The sequence below is a fragment of the Glycine soja genome, chromosome 9, assembly GCF_004193775.1.
Source record: "Glycine soja cultivar W05 chromosome 9, ASM419377v2, whole genome shotgun sequence".
NCBI classification, from domain to species: domain Eukaryota; kingdom Viridiplantae; phylum Streptophyta; class Magnoliopsida; order Fabales; family Fabaceae; genus Glycine; species Glycine soja.
This window is the reverse complement of record NC_041010.1, coordinates 36177759-36194605: the sequence shown is the minus strand read 5'-3', so window position 1 is coordinate 36194605 and position 16847 is coordinate 36177759. Positions and strand designations below refer to the sequence as shown.

Below are 16847 nucleotides of genomic sequence, written 5' to 3'. Positions count from 1 at the left end.
TATTAAGTCGTTGTAGATATGTGCTACCTCGATGAGTGTCTGGTGTTGTGTAGACAATAGATATGTGACTGGTGTGTCAATTTTTTATAATTTTTTTAACCAAATAATAATAAATCAATTCTCTCTCTTTTTTTTATCTGCCAACTAACTTTAATTTAAATATTTTTCTTCAGATCAGTTTGGTTGCAATCAAATGAATTAGAAGAGATAGGAGAGACGAAGAAGAGTGAAGAAGTGTGTTGATCATATTGGTTTGGTTGCATAGTGGTGCAGAGAAATTTTTTAGAAAATTGTGAGACCCACAAGTTTTATTTTCCTCTCTCACATGAGAAGATTAAGGAAGAATTTTTCAATGTGTAAATGTTTTTACCACCATGCCCTTTACTTGTTGCGTCACATACAAAAAGCACTGGTGCTGGAGGAGAGAAAAGAGCTCATTCATCCCATTGTTTGCGCGCTCCATATTTCGAGCTCCTAGTATGTCTTCACCGCCCATTTCTCCAACTAGAGGTCGTTGAACGTCTTGTCATCACTGGTAGTGGCGGTTTCGTTAGGGCTTTTGGTGGTGCTCTACGTCGTAATTGGGGTTTTAGGTGATGATTATGGCAGGCGAAAATGATGAGAGAAGTTCTTATGTGTTTATTATTTGTTGGATTTGGGGGGCATTAACGAATGATGGAAGGTGGGTGTGCGACCATTGGAGGGGGGTGGGGGTGGGGGTGGTTGATATTGTATTTGAAACGCTAAAAGTGGATTGGTATTGCGAGAGAGGTCTGTTGGAATTTTGATCTCGCTGTGGTAGATGTCATCTTTCTGATCGAAATCATGAAACATAACTCACAAATTAAACCTTTGTATTTTTATTCCTCTTAGCCATCTCTATTTGCTACTTCTATCTTCCCTAAAAAAATTAAATTATAAATAAACCTTAATAATAAGGTTAAAATGGTAATTTACTCCACAAACCAATTTCTTTTATTTTTATATTTTACTAACTAAACAAATTTAATTAAAAATATTTATGTTTTATTCTTCCTTATTTCTCTTCAACCAAATCACATCTCTCTGCACTCTATTTCTTACTTATTTCTTTTCTTTTTTCACCTATTATCTTTCATTCTCTCATTTTCTCTCCTTACAACCAAACAACCTATTCATTTCTCATATATTTCTCTTCTATCAAATAACTTGTATTTCTTACTTATTTCTCTTCTTTTCTTTTCTCACCTACCTATTTTCCCTCCATTTATTTCTTCTCCTTCTATCAAACACACCTTAAGGATATGTTTGGTTGTGCTCAAATAAAGGAGGAGAGGCGCAAAAGAGCGAAGAATTCAACAAACTTCATCAATTTGGTTGCGCAGAGGTAGTGGAGAAATTTTTGAAAATCATGCAAGACCCATTGGTTTCATTTTCCTCTCTCAAATGAGAAGATTTTTGAAGAAATACAATATTTTACTTTATTGTCCTTGTTCTTTCTCTTCCTTCTTTCATTCGTGCAAGTTCTCCTCCGCGAGGTTTGTCATTCCGTCGTTGGAACCATCCTTCCTGTTGTTAGACACCTTCCAAATGCGCAACTCCTCGTCGTCGTCGAGATCCACCGCGGTCATGATGTTGTGACTTTGATTGTCGTCGACTTCAAATTGTGCAACTCCTCCTCCTCGTCAAGATATGTTGTGGCGACAAATGTCATGATGGAATCTGCACTTTGTGTGCATGGCCCCGATCTATTTGTTGGTAGAAACAAACTTCGGTGTACTTACTCCTATTTGTTCATGCTCCACGCACTCACCCAACTACTAGAATGAATTTGCACTTACCCAACACCTCTATTTTTTAACACCATTATTATAGCAAAAAGTGAAAAGCAAAGAAAGCAAAAGATCATACCTCACAATGGAGTCTATCATCCAGGGTGGCGTCAATGGGATAATAAAAAAATAGCCTTCCAATTTACAGTTAAAAGGAAAAAAAATATATAATATATTAATCTTATGAGGGTAAATGAGTATTTTCATAAATCATATCATTCTATTTCTTCTCTATTTCTTTTCAACCAAATCATCTTTATTTCTTACATATTTTTCTTCTTTCCTCTTCCCTCCTCAGTCCTCACAACCAAACAACCCTTAAGCCTTCATTTGGTAGTGATCAAATATGTGAGGAAAGGAAGGATTAACGCAAGAGTATGAAGAAATTGGCACAATGTGGTGAATTGGTTACAAAGAATTGTGCAGAATATTTTAAAAGAAGCTATGGCACCCACATGTTTTTTTATCTTCTCTTTGTTGTGCAGATTGAAGGAGAAACTGACAATGTTCAATAAAAAGAGTGGTCCTTCTAACACTCTTTCATGAGTTGCAACCTACAAAAAGTTTTAACAAAGGATAAAATTGTATTTTCATTCAATATTAATTATTTTTTTCTTTTTTAACCTATTAAATTACTTTAATTTAAATATTTCTCTTATTTCTTATATATTTATCTTCTTTTCTCTTCTATTTCCTTATTTTCTCTCCTCACAACCATACATACCCTACGTGACTAAAGTATAGACATGTGTAATTGTGAATACAATTGATTTTAGTTACCATAATCCTAAGGGTTTGCTAATGAACCCTAATCCTTCCTAGATAGGTAGACCAACTTCCTTACACGTGGAACAATCCTAAACACAAGAAACTTCTAGAATGGAAAATTTAACATATTAATAATCCTTGTATTTCTTAGGGTTCTTTGATGTTTCATTTAGGCCACACATCACCCCATTTCTTCCTCAACTTCTCATTAGTCCCTTTCTCCGATCTCCTTTATTTTCCAATACAAGGTTCTGGTATAAAAAGGGACAGACTTTGTCATCAAAACACTTATTAGAAGTAGTTGATGGAACTATTACTTGTAATAAGAGCTCTAAGGACGAAGTTCAACCCCATCATATAGATCTTGTCCATATGTCACTAGAGTCTGGATCCCTCTCCATTAGATACATCTTGATTTCAATGGTGATGGTTTTGATACCAATCAAGAGGAAATACTAATTTTGAGTAATGTTGATTATGTATTTGTCTGGAGTGGTGTAGGCACTTCTTATGTTGTGTCCTCATACTATTGCACAAGTAAATGAAAAATAGTTGTTATGAATTTAAAACCCTATGTTTGTTGAAAACCCTAATTTTGGCAAGTTGATTATGAGCGTAAAAAAAAAAAAAGTATCTATGATCTATTCCTCTATGACACTTTTGCCTTAATTTAAAAGGCTATAGTTGGGTTGTTTAAGGCTAATTCAACAAATATTACTATTAAAGCGAGGATTATGATAGAATTAAGCTAACATTTGACATAAGAGAATTTTTCAGTTTCCTATGAATGTTAAATTGAGCATCTTGATTTCAAATTGAGCATCTTGATTTCCCATGTTTGATATCAATTTTAAAAAAGAAAAAAACTACGCAAACAATATACATTCACGAGAAAGAAAGTTTTCTATGAATATTTTTTGGCTAGTTTCCAGGAAAACCTTTTTATGGAAGAAAGGAGAATCTTATTTTTTCGAATTAAAATTTTCGTTTACTACAATAAAATATCATAATACTTCTATTAGATCAATTGTTATTATTATGATAAATAATTAAGTAAACAGATAAAAATATCACATAATTCTTTAATTTTCAGAAAACCTATCTAAATATTTCAAAAAATATTTTACGACCAAAATTTTTTAATTCCCAAAAATTATGATTCTGGAAAACAATTTGTCGCACCAAACACCCCCTAAAGCTAGATTTCAAATAAACTAGGCATCAGGCATACATCTACTGCCTTATTTTCTCGCTTCAAAATTCCACGCCCGGAAAACCTATATTCTCTGAAGTAGTAGACAAGTTTATTTTTCGCAAAAAATACATGTCCTATGCAGTCATCAATAGAATCTTATTTAAATGATGCTTAGTAATCTTGGGCTAAACAATCAGTAGGGCTCCACGGGGGCTCTGAATTTGGCACCAGCATACACAGCAGCAGAACCAAGTTCCTCCTCAATCCTCAGGAGCTGCACCACAGACCAAAGGGTAAGAAGTGACAACGGTCAATAATATAAGCAATGGACATCCCAATTTAATTTTACACTAATTTTTTTATTGGTCCTGCTGCGGCATGTAATATAGTATGGGAGAGAACAAAAATTACAACAAATAAAAACATTGGTTCTAAATCAAAGCCTTTAAAAAATCCAGTTTTCAAAGGGTATTCTAGTATACAGCTCATGTAAAAAAAACAATGATAAGCTTTGACGATTTTTACCTGGTTGTACTTGGCAAGCCTTTCAGATCGGCAGGGAGCTCCAGTCTTGATCTGACCCTGTTAAATAATGACATAGCAATATCTTATATCAGCTTCAGCTTAAGGTAAAAAAAAATCATTTTTCAAAATTTAAACAAAATTTGTCCCAAAATGCACCACTGGAACAATGAAAAAGAACATGATATGATTGAAAAAAAAAAGCTTCTGATTCTGGCAACTTACAGTTGCTAATCCAACTGAGAGGTCAGCAATGAAGGTATCCTCAGTTTCACCACTACAATAAACAAGATGAAACACATTAGTGTGCACAAAGAATAATACAATGTCACAAAACAGAACAAATACCTCCTGTGGCTAGCCATGACACCCCAACCAGCTTGTTTAGACATTCTCACAGCTTCAATACTTTCAGTTACACTACCAATTTGATTCACCTAACAATGATGATAAATAAATAAAACTTTCCTTGTTAGAGTTGATAGAGAATTTTTCAGATATAAAAAATAGCTAATAAACAGGGAACTTTAACTTTCGATCTTCTAGCAGATGAAAAGAAGGCAAAAGTTAATTTACCTTCAACAGAAGGGCATTGCAAGCCTTCTCCTTGATTGCTTTCTCCACCCGCTAGAGTTAATAATAGACAGAACATTGTCAATGATACATATTTGCAGAACATAGGTCACAGATTTTAAGTTAATATAGCATACCTTTGGGTTGGTGACAAGGAGATCATCACCAACAATCTGCACCTGCTGGCCAACTTCAGCTGTTAATTTTGCATAGTGCTCCCAGTCATCCTGATCAAATGGATCCTCAATGGACACAATTGGATAATCTGTCACATATGATTTGTACACATTCTTTAAGCTGTCTCCTGAGATTTTCTGTGATCCATCATTATTCTGCAATAATGTAGTCAGTTATCTAGTTAAAGCATTTGAAAAAGAAATATATCTCAACGGAGCAAAATGAAAATTTAAGAAAAATTGGGAAAATGTTTCTAAGTTGTCAACCTCTTCCTTAAAATTCAAGTCATAGGTTTTGTCCTTGTTATCATAAAATTCTGAAGCAGCAACATCCATCCCAATTACAACCTGTAAGAATAGAAATTAATCAGCAATATAATATATTAAGATGATAAATTAGACTCAGTAGACGAAAACTCAACCTTTCCAGTGTAACCAGCTTTGGCAATGGCAGTCTTCAGAAGCTCAAGACCTTCTTGGTTTTCCTATAAATTAAACAACAAACATATAGATTAGAAAAATAAAATTGTATTGGACCAGCATATAAAGATAAATGTTCAGTATACAATAACAGCAGAAAGACTTTTTTTTTTATAAAGAAAAACATATTAGGATTATTACATTACATAAATAATTCAGCTCAATGCAAGCAAAAAAAAATCATGGATTACTTTAAAATAATGCTTAGATCACTAAAACCAAAATTGTAGCTGCTAAGGACCTGGATATTAGGAGCAAAGCCACCTTCATCACCAACGTTAGTAGCATCCTGACCGTATTTCTTTTTAATAACAGCCTGTAAGATAAACAGGCAACATCTCAATTTATGACCACTAAATAATAATGATTTTAAAGAGAGTTATGCGAAAAGAACTATAACCTTTAGATGATGGTATACTTCTACGCCCATTTTCATTGCTTCTTTGAAGGAAGATGCCCCAACAGGGAGAATCATAAATTCCTACAGAGGAGGACCCAGGGTAAGCATTTCAAATTTTCAATAAAGAATTGTCCTGTTCAATTGTTATATTAAATAGACATTACCTGCATTGCTAGCTTATTTCCAGCATGTGAGCCTCCATTGATAACATTGAATGAAGGTACAGGCAGTACCAAAGTCTTGTTTCCAGCCAGATTGGCAATGTGCTAAAAATTAAAACAATACAAAAGCGGACCATGAGAATACAAGTTTCACTTATAAATACTTTTATTACTGAAACCTCACATACCTTGTACAGAGGAATTTTCTTCACTGCAGCACCAGCCTTGCAGACAGCAAGTGACACTGCCAAAATAGCATTGGCTCCAAGCTGAAAATTTCAAAAGTAAAAACCACCAAATTAGCATAAAAGAAATGGCCAATACAACAACAAAAGATGCAGCCACTGAACTCAACAAGGCATAAAGGAATCATATAGTGATACCTTCTGCTTGCACCACCCCCATTCATTAACAGTTCCATCAAGCTGCTGTACCATAAAATTGTCAATTTCAGTCTGCTTCGTTGGGTCCTGTAAAGGCAACAAACAAAATAACACATGAAATCAATTATCCACTACTAACATGTTTCAAAAAATATGCCATAATCCAATTTTACAGCTGCATAATACCTTGCCAAGCAGAGCAGGTGCTATAATTGAATTAACATTCTCCACAGCCTAAGGCAAATATGAAATCTTATCATCAGCTCCAACACAATAAAAAAAATCGAAAACAAACGAAAACTAAAATGGTAAAGGGAACATCAAGCACCTTGAGAACACCTTTCCCGAGGTAGTCTGAGCCTCCATCCCTTAATTCCAAAGCCTCATAAACACCTTTATAGAAAGTAAAACGAGTCCATTTTCAGAACTACCAACCCATGCCATAACCAGATGAAATCAAACTTTGCAGCCAATGAACATCAATATAACACGCAAAACCTACGCATTCCACATTTCCACTCATAGACAATCAACTACCACACTTCAAACACAACAATCTCTGTTTTGCAGGATAATGACACTTCAAGCAGCATAACACTAACAACTCACTAAACACATTTCTTTTTCTCTCTCAAACAAACAGCAATCATTTACCTGTTGAAGCACCGCTAGGCACGGCGGCTCTGTGGAAGCTTCCATCGCTGAGAATAACGTCAACCTGACATAAACAAACCGCATTCAGAATCCAGAAATCAATCATAGCTTCGCATGAACCAGTTCCATAAAAACAATAGAATCAAACGAACCAACATTTTCTACCTAACAGCAAAACTAGAACGTGAATCCATTTTTCTCTCATTTTCCCGCACATTTTCTCAACGTCCAAACACTAACAAACCACATTCAGAATATAGAGAAATCAGACCTTCGCATAAACCAGTTACGTAATAAAAATAGAATCAAACGATTCAAAATTTTCTATCAAACACTGAAAAAAGAACGCGAATACATTTTTCTCTCATTTTCCGGCACATTTTCACAACGTCCAAACAGTAAAACGAGAAATCACAGCTTCACATAAACTAGTTCCATAAAACAATAGAATCAAACGAATCAACATTTTCCAACAAACACCGAAAATAGAACGTGAACTTATTTTTTGTCTCGCACATTTTCTCAGTATCCAAACAGAAAACGACAAGAGGAAATGGTGAAAGAGCAAGACTCACTTCGACGGTTGGATTTCCACGGCTGTCGAAGATCTGGCGAGCTTTCACGGCCTTGATCGTTGCCATTGATCGCAGTGGTTTTTTCACAGTTTAGAGTTTTTCCTGAGCGTCGCTGTGATTTTCCCGAGAAAGTGAAAAAAGTGTAGTGACTAAACTAGTAATGGTATTGCGCGCATTCGATTGGTTCATTTTATAGAGAGGGTTGGTACGTGGCCATCACGGAAGGTCGATGAATCTGGACCCACTAAGCACGCAGAGAAGAATATGCTTATATGCTCTCTTTCTAGGTGCCGCGCCTCTCGAAACCACGTTCAATCAATGAAAAAGCAAAGTAGCAAACTGCCTTTGAAAACTTGAAAATATGTACTTTTCAACAAAAGAATGTTAAATTTAAAAGAGTGAATAATAAAAAAAAGGTTTTTTTTTATCAAAAAGTTATTTAAAGATATATTTAAAATTATAATATGCTGCATTGATAGTATTTTTAACAATTTCTTATTTTAATTCTTAATCGATACTTTGTTAAATTTGGAAAAACAAATGTGTTCAATTTGAAGATGTTTTTGCTAATAAGTTATTTTTAATAAAAATGAGATGAATTATGAACTTCACTTTCAAACATGTTGAAATTACATTATATTTTAATTTTTAAAAAAATATAAGTTATTAATACATTATTGAAAAGTTTTAATGCTTCAAGTAATTATTGTAATCAATCATTTTTTATTTATATATTATACTATGAGTAGTTTTTTTAGGGGATAATATAGAGTAGTTAGTGAATATAGTTTTGCTCTCGTGTTAAAGTAGAATTAATTTATACTATTATTATCAAATAGAGATATGATATATAATATTTTTTTTCTTTATTTATTTTTATCAATCACACATCTTATTTCTTATTTTTATTGTTTCTTTTCCAACAAATTAACTGTTAATTGTCTAAATATAATTTATCCGTCAAATATATGTTATTATTATATTATATGAAAATAATAATATTTATATTCTTATGAAACATCTTCATATTTCTTCTATTTCAATTTTTTTTCTGGTATTATTTTTTTTATTTTCTCTGTCTCTTCCTCTCTTTTTTTTTTCTTCATTTAATCTCTTAAATATAACAATGATTTTTCTGAAAACATTTTTAATGAAAGTATTTTATAATAAATTACATTACTAAGTTTTTTTCTGAATGCATTACAAGATTAAAATGGTTAATATAAAAGAGAGAATTATATTAAAAAATTGTTTATATATATATAAACAATTATATTATTATTCTCTCCCGCACACGCATATATATATATATATATATATACGGGAGAGAATGAAAGAGTTTGAAATGAATTAAAATTATATTATTATTCACTTGTCATTAGTACAAGAATAAAGATGGATCAACAACGGATGATACAAATAAGTGATATATAATAACTTATATATGTTAATGAAGTAGTTGAGATTTGAATACGGAGAGTCACCTGAGACAAGTTCACGTTAATACCATAATCAAAAAAAATGTTACGGTTATGCTTCCTATGTGATTAGTATTGCGGCCTTGTTTTCCTTCGTATTGTACTTGTACCAAGTTGTTTGTTCTAATTAATAAAATCATATTTTGCCAAAAAAAAATGATGGTCTAATATATCCAATAAAAAAAGAATTTAATATATATATATATATATATAGATAGATAATATAAAATAATTTTATATTATTATTCAATCACAAATCATGATTTAAATTATTTTAGGATAAATAATCACTTTAGTCTTTGAATATATAAATACAAAATTTAGTTTCCAAAATTATAAAAAGTGCGATAAATATATCCTTCATACTAAATTATGACTAATTATTATAATTTGAAAAAAATTATAATGATTGCTACAAATTTTTTTTAACAAACTTGTAAGTTAAATTGAGTCTAAAAGAAAAAAAATACTCGTTTTATAAACTATAAATAATTTTTTTACACTCTCATGCTTGATGAAAGGTTCAAGTAAAAAAAAATTATTGTAAAATATTATAGTTAAATTAGATCCATGAATAATTTTTAGAAAAAATTGTAATTGCAATGACACTTTTAATTTGTAAAAAACACTCACCTCCTTTGAAATAATTTTTTTTAAGGTTGTGATTTTTTAAATGATTAGTCAATAAAAAGTAATTGTGTATGATTTAAAAAAATAAAAATCAACAAACTTGTATTATAATTTATAATTTGATGTCATTGCATATACTAATAGACATTCATATTTTATTATGAAAATTTATAAAAAAAAATAATTAAATAAATAGTATTTGATTAAACATAAACAATAATTTTCTTGTCGTTTTACGGTAAAAAAAACTAATGTGTTGATAGCATTTATTCAAGAGTTAACAACCAAATGATTGATTTTTTTTTGTTTGTAGTTGAAGAAAAGTAAGAAGAATTCACCAAAGCAATAAAAATTCATTTTCATTGGTAATATTTTATGCATGTCTCAACCGTTGGTGAAACTTAAAAATTATATAACGGAAAGAGACACTTACCTGTGGTATGGTTCTCCCAAAATTTTGTTGTCCGGATATATTTGTTACACTTTTTACACTTTCGGTGACTAAATTTTATTTTTTTCATCTTTAAAGGACATATTTGTCAGCAGAGTCTCAAGACAAAAAGTAAAAAAAAAAATATTATATGACAAATATGTCTCTATGCTGACAATTAGAGATAACCACGTTAACTATTATTTGAGTGACAAATTCATTCCTTTGTGTCACGTAGGTTATCTTATTAACGGGATAAAAGTTAACAATCAGATATATTTGTCACATTTTTTACACTTTTAGGAACTAAATTTTGTATTTTTATTTTTTAGAGACACATTTATCAGCGAATTACATATTTAAAGATAAAAATGACTATTTATCCATTATTTTAACATAATTATTTAAAATATCAATAAACTTACCCTATATAATAAATTATAATTAAATAATTATATAAAACTTTTTAGGTAACTTTTTTCTCATAAAAAGAAATGGCATTGTATAAATTTTAATTTGTGGAAGTCAAATGGGCAAATGGTACGTTTCATTGAATCATTGTTCTTGAAGTCACATCAACCAAAAAAATGGTTCTAGAAGGGACCCTCTTTCAATTCCTCTCCTTCACAGTTATTAAAAAGTTGAAATGCATAATTATAGTAGCAAATAAATCTTCTTTCGTTTAACCTTTTGCGTTACAGAAGTTTCTTATACACATCCATCCTTAATCTTCGTCAATTAATTCCACACCAAAGCTAGATCACGATATATATTTGTCTTGACATGTCTTACCAGCAAAAAAGTATGTGAAAAGGAGTAATTTGAGAGCACCTAGAGTTTCTGATAAAGAGATCTTTGTTTTGGAAAAAGCAGTTAATTGTTTTGCCACTAATGGATTTTGTTGATGGTTTTCTCACATGGACTTGGTTGATTTGTAAGATTCAAGGTCCTCGGCAAATGCAGCCAACAGTTTTGCGTTCTGATTCTATCATTCTAAAGCTTTGGGCTGTGTTTGATTTTTTTTCTTTCTTTCAAACATCTATGTTTAGAAATCATTAACTAACATGAAGGAATTAAGCTTCAGTCTACAATTAATGATTTTTTTCTTACAGAGTCTACAATAATAATTACCACTACAGAAATTAACGTTATGCATCCCAATTCCCAAGTAAAATATTAGAATTTCTAAAGTTGTTTTAACGTTCATATATTTTTTCATGGATTATACATAACACTCAATATTTATTATTTATCAAAAAATATAAAAACTACCCATAGATTTTAATTTACCGTGTTAAGATCAAAATTATAAAATATTTGATATACTTTATATATATTAAGGAAAAATCAATTTGCATACAAAACTCTCGCAAATAATTAAACATTATTAAGGCAACTTATTTTTTACAGAACTTTTCTGTACCAAAGGCATAGTATGATGTTCTTGATAGAAAATGGGAATCTCTAAAATTGTCGTAGACCATTAAAAGAGGAAATTAAGTAGAGAATTTAGTGTCCATATATATATATATATGAACAGTATTTTCTGAAATTTGAGGACTTTTTGGGATGATTAAGTAAACTACCAATTTTGTTTAGTAATTCACTATGATTGTCACATACTCCTTCAATTAAAGATTTAGTTTTTTTAAGTTCCCTAATTTTTTGTTTAGCTTTATCACTCATTTTGAAAGGTTTGAATAATGGTTTTTCAATGGGAATACTTGGTGAAGCTTCCTCAACTGATTTTTGTTTAGGAACTACCTTAGTTTTAATGGTTTCTCCTAAAACTTGTAAATATTTATTGGTATAATTTGTCTGTTCCATTAGGCTCTTAATATCTTTGGAGGTTACTTCCTCGTTGACATCTTCTGTCTTGAATGGAATCATCATGACATGTTTATTGTTACTGTTTTTGACATTTGGTAGTTGATATTGTGTTGCGGAAGGTAATTCCGATTGGATTAACTCACCGTCCTTCATTTGCCAATTTGTTATGACATTTGTTGTTGGATCACCTATGATATCTTGTTTTCAAGGGTAATCTATATATTTTCTAATGGTATAAGCATGAAACCAATCAAAGAAAAGGACATTAATTTTGACTCTTTCGACAAATTCATAGAACTTGTCTTGGATCTGTTTTCGGTTATAACCCATTCAATTCCAGTAGAACTAACCAGATCTGAGTCACATAACCAGTTCCCTACTGTAAACCTCCAAGGATTAGACACTACCTCTAGTATACCTAGAACAACGTACAACCAAGAATAGGAGGACGACCAAATGTCGATCCAATCCCCAACTTATTCTTCTATGGAACCTTATGATGTTATCTGACAACTTTAGCATTGATAAGGAAACCCTTAGGAAAGACTTTTATTCTCCAAAGAATGAACTTCAAAGGAGATGATTTTTCCAACATTACACGGGTATAAACAGAAAACAGATCCAAGACAAGTTCTATGAATTTGTCGAAAGAGTCAAAATTAATGTCCTTTTCTTTGATTGGTTTCATGCTTATACCATCAGAAAGGATATAGATTAGCCTTGGAAACAAGATATCATAGGTGATCCAACAACAAATGTCATAACAAATTGGCAAATGAAGGACGGTGAATTAATCCAATCGGAATTACCTCCCACAACACAATATCAACTACCAAATGTCAAAGACAGTAACAATAAACATGTCATGGCGATTCCATTCAAGACAAAAGATGCCAACGAGGAAATAACCTCCAAAGATATTAAGAGCCTAATGGAATAGGCAAATTATACCAATAAATATTTACAAGTTTTAGGAGAAACCATTAAAACTAAGGTAGTTCCTAAACAAAAATTAGTTGAGGAAGCTTCACCAAGTATTCCCATTGAAAAACCATTATTCAAACCTTTCAAAGTGAGTGATAAAGCTAAACGAAAAATTAGGGAACTTAGAAAAACTAAATCCTTAATTGAAGGAGTAGGTGACAATCATAGTGAATTACTAAACAAAATTGGTAGTTTACTTAAGGTCATCCCAGAAACTCCCCAAACTTTGAAAAATACTTCCAAAATGGTAACAAGAAGTACCTCCAAATTAATTAATGTTATTAATGAAGATAGTGACCAAAACTCAGATAATGCAATTGAGATAGGATTAGTATCAGAAAAGAATATAAATCCAATTAATTCCAAACACTGGAAAACACCCTCTAAATTATATTATCAACGTCCAACTGTCCCTGACCTTCTATTAGAAGAAAGAGGTGAAAACAATTTTAAAAGTTTTAGTGCAAATAGCATCTATGAATGGAACATAGATGCACAAATGGAGTATAACATCATGAATACACTCCAACATATGACCATGGTAGCTACAGCCTACCAAACCTCCCATGAATGTTCGGAAGAAACCATTATAGACATTTTAGTGGCAGGATTTTCCGAACAATTAAAAGGTTGGTGGGATAATTATCTCACGAATGAAGAAAAATAAAAAATTTACAGCGCAGTTAAGACGGATCTCAATGGAAGAGTCATTACTAATGATGAAGATAAGGAGATTCCTGACGCTGTTAATACATTAATTTTTACAATAGTTCAACACTTCATTGGAGACCCATCTTTGTGGAAAGATAGGTCTGCAGAATTGTTGTCAAACCTTAAGTGTAGAACCTTAGCAGACTTTAGGTGGTACAGAGATACCTTCCTAACTAGGGTTTACACAAGAGAAAATAGTCAACAACCTTTTTGGAAAGAGAAATTTCTAGTCGGTCTTCCCAGATCATTAGGAGACAAGGTTAGGGATAAAATTCGTAGTCAATCTGCCAATGGAGACATTCCATATGAAAGCTTAAGCTATGGTCAATTAATTTCTTATGTCCAAAAGGTAGTCTTAAAAATTTGTCAAGATGACAAAATTCAGAGGCAATTAGCCAAAGAAAAGGCCCAAACAAAGAAAGATTTAGGTTCTTTCTGCAAACAATTTGGTCTACCGGCTTGTCCAAAATAGAAGAAACAATCCTCTAAGAAAGAAATCCATGAGAATAAACTGGTCAATAAAAAGAGATTTCCAAGAAGGAGATATTCATACAAACCCTTAACCAGTAAAGAAATGGAAAATCCTAAACAAAAAATAAAATAAAAAATAACATGTTACAATTGTGGAAAACAAGGCCACATTAGTAAATATTGTAGACTAAAAAAGAAGTTAAGAAACCTTAATTTAGAACCTGCAATTGAAGAGCAAATAAACAATTTGCTTATCGAAACCTCAGAGGAAGAAGAAACAGAAACTTTATCCTCAGTACTCTCCGATGAAGACCTAAACCTAATCCAACAAGATGACCACCTATCATCAACAGATGATGATGGACAAATCAATACTCTAACGAGAGAACAAGATCTCTTGTTTGAAGCAATCAATTCCATACCTGACCCCAGGAAAAGAAGGTTTTTCTGGAAAAACTCAAGAAAACATTAGAGGTAAAACCCAGACAAAAGGATTTTATTACAAATAATAAATTTGATGTAAGTAACACATTCAAAAGATTAGAAAACTCTTCAGCCAAACCAACAACAATTCAAGATCTTCAAACAGAGATAAACAATCTAAAAAAGGAAGTGAAAGAACTTCGTCAACAACAAGAAATTCATCAGGTCATTCTTTCTCAGATTGAGGAAGATAGTGATTCTGAAAGTGTTAACAACAGCGAAGAAAACCAACCAGATAATCTAGAAGATGATATGTTTATGGGATTAATCAACAAGATTAAAATCCAAAAATTTTACATAAAAATAAAAATTATTAATGATTTTGTTTTAGATACAATGGCCTTATTTGACACATGGGCAGATTCAAACTGTATTTTAAAAAGATTAATTCCTACAAAATTCTTTGAAAAAACCTCAGAAAAATTAAGCACAGCAATTGGCTCAAAATTAAAGATTAATTTTAAGTTATCAAATGCAATCATCGAAAACCAAGGTCTTAGGATTAACGTAAACTTTCTTCTGGTAAAAAACCTTAAGAACGAAGTAATCCTAGGAACTCCCTTCATTAGAGCCTTGTTTCCCATTCAAATATCTAATGAAGGAATAACTACAAATTATTTAGGAAGAAAAATTATATTTAATTTTTCTACTAAACCGATCTCCAGGAATATAAATCTTATAGAAAATAAGATTAACCAAATTAACTTCTTAAAGGAAGAAGTATCTTTTAATAATATTCAGATACAACTGGGAAAGCCCCAAGTAAAAGAGAAAATTCAATCTTTATTAAGTCATATCGAATCAATTGTTTGTTCTGATTTGCCACATGCATTTTGAGATAGAAAGAAACATATTGTTGATCTCCCTTATGAGAAAGACTTTAGGAAAAAACAAATTCCCACAAAAGCCAGACCAATTCAAATGAACGAAGAACTCCTTCAATACTGCCAAAAAGAAATCAAGGATTTGCTTGATAAAGGCCTAATCTGGAAAAGCAAAAGCCCATGGTCTTGTGTGGCTTTTTATGTCAATAAAAAATCTGAGCTTGAGCGAGGAACACCCCGCTTAGTCATAAATTACAAACCACTGAATCAAGCATTACAATGGATTAGGTATCCTATTCCAAACAAAAAAGATTTACTTAACAGATTAAATTCTGCAAAGATATTTTCAAAATTTGATATGAAATCTGGATTTTGGCAAATCCAAATCCAAGAATCAGATAGGTACAAAAAAATGTTTATTGTACCTTTCGGACAACATGAATGGACAGAGATCAGCGGAAAGGGACCAAACGGACAAATAGAAAGTATGAATGCAGTGATAAATGGAATTCAAAATGTAAACTTTTAAAAACAAGTACCAAGGGCACACCGGAGACCGGCTTACAAATCCCAGGTTTTCATAAACAAAGAAAACCGAAGCGGCGGCAGAGCCGCACAGGATCGGTACAAGAGGGAGAGGGGAGACGTATGAGAAATAGAAATTTATTAAAACTTGAAAGAAGCGCTTACAAATTTTTTTCTTTCAGAGCACCTCGTCTCAGAAACCTGAAAAATGGCCAAATGAAAGGGTGCCCCACAACATGGTTGAGGACTCCTTATATAGCCAAAATTCTAAGACCGGTAGTTGCCGGTAATTTTGACCAGAACTATTTGACTGTTTGTTACAAGACAAGTAGTTTTGACCGGGACCTTATTTGCTACAAGACAAGTAGTATTGTCCAAAATTATAAATTAATTACATATAGACGGTTTTGTGACCGAAATTAAATTTAATCTAAACAGATACCAAAATATGCATCTTCATTTTGGTAAAAGGGGTATTCTTCTTCTTCTTCAGCAGAGCTTGTTTCTTCCTTCTTTGAGGATGAACCTTCTTCCTCCTGCTGTAACATTTGCAGAACTTCCTTTAGATTTTTAGTTAGGATCTCTTTTGATTTTGATCCTGCTAAAAATGCTGCCAGATGTGACTTTTGGTTTAAAAACACAGAAGTTTCTGGATCAACTGCTTTGAGGAATTCTGGATGGGATTGGAACCAGAGTTTTACTTGTTCTGGATATGCTTTGGATGAGTCAAATTGTGTCCACCATTTTACAAATGCATGTCTTTGTAGTGATGGATATTGGTTT

At 31.9% G+C, this 16847-nt stretch overlaps 1 protein-coding gene across 1 annotated transcript; it reads right to left on the bottom strand.

The window, feature by feature from the left end:
• Positions 1–3700: 3700 nt before the first annotated feature.
• On the bottom strand, positions 3701–7870 carry LOC114368628 (enolase-like). The gene is made up of 17 exons (XM_028325845.1): positions 7699–7870; positions 7124–7187; positions 6798–6862; positions 6656–6703; positions 6470–6556; positions 6275–6355; positions 6090–6191; positions 5926–6006; positions 5767–5841; positions 5468–5530; positions 5313–5393; positions 5007–5201; positions 4873–4923; positions 4645–4733; positions 4522–4573; positions 4300–4356; positions 3701–4048 (listed from the first exon to the last, which is right to left on the bottom strand). The coding sequence occupies exons 1-17, from the start codon at positions 7762–7764 to the stop codon at positions 3968–3970; spliced, it is 1338 nt and encodes a 445-aa protein (XP_028181646.1). The 5' UTR covers positions 7765–7870; the 3' UTR covers positions 3701–3967.
• Positions 7871–16847: the final 8977 nt, after the last annotated feature.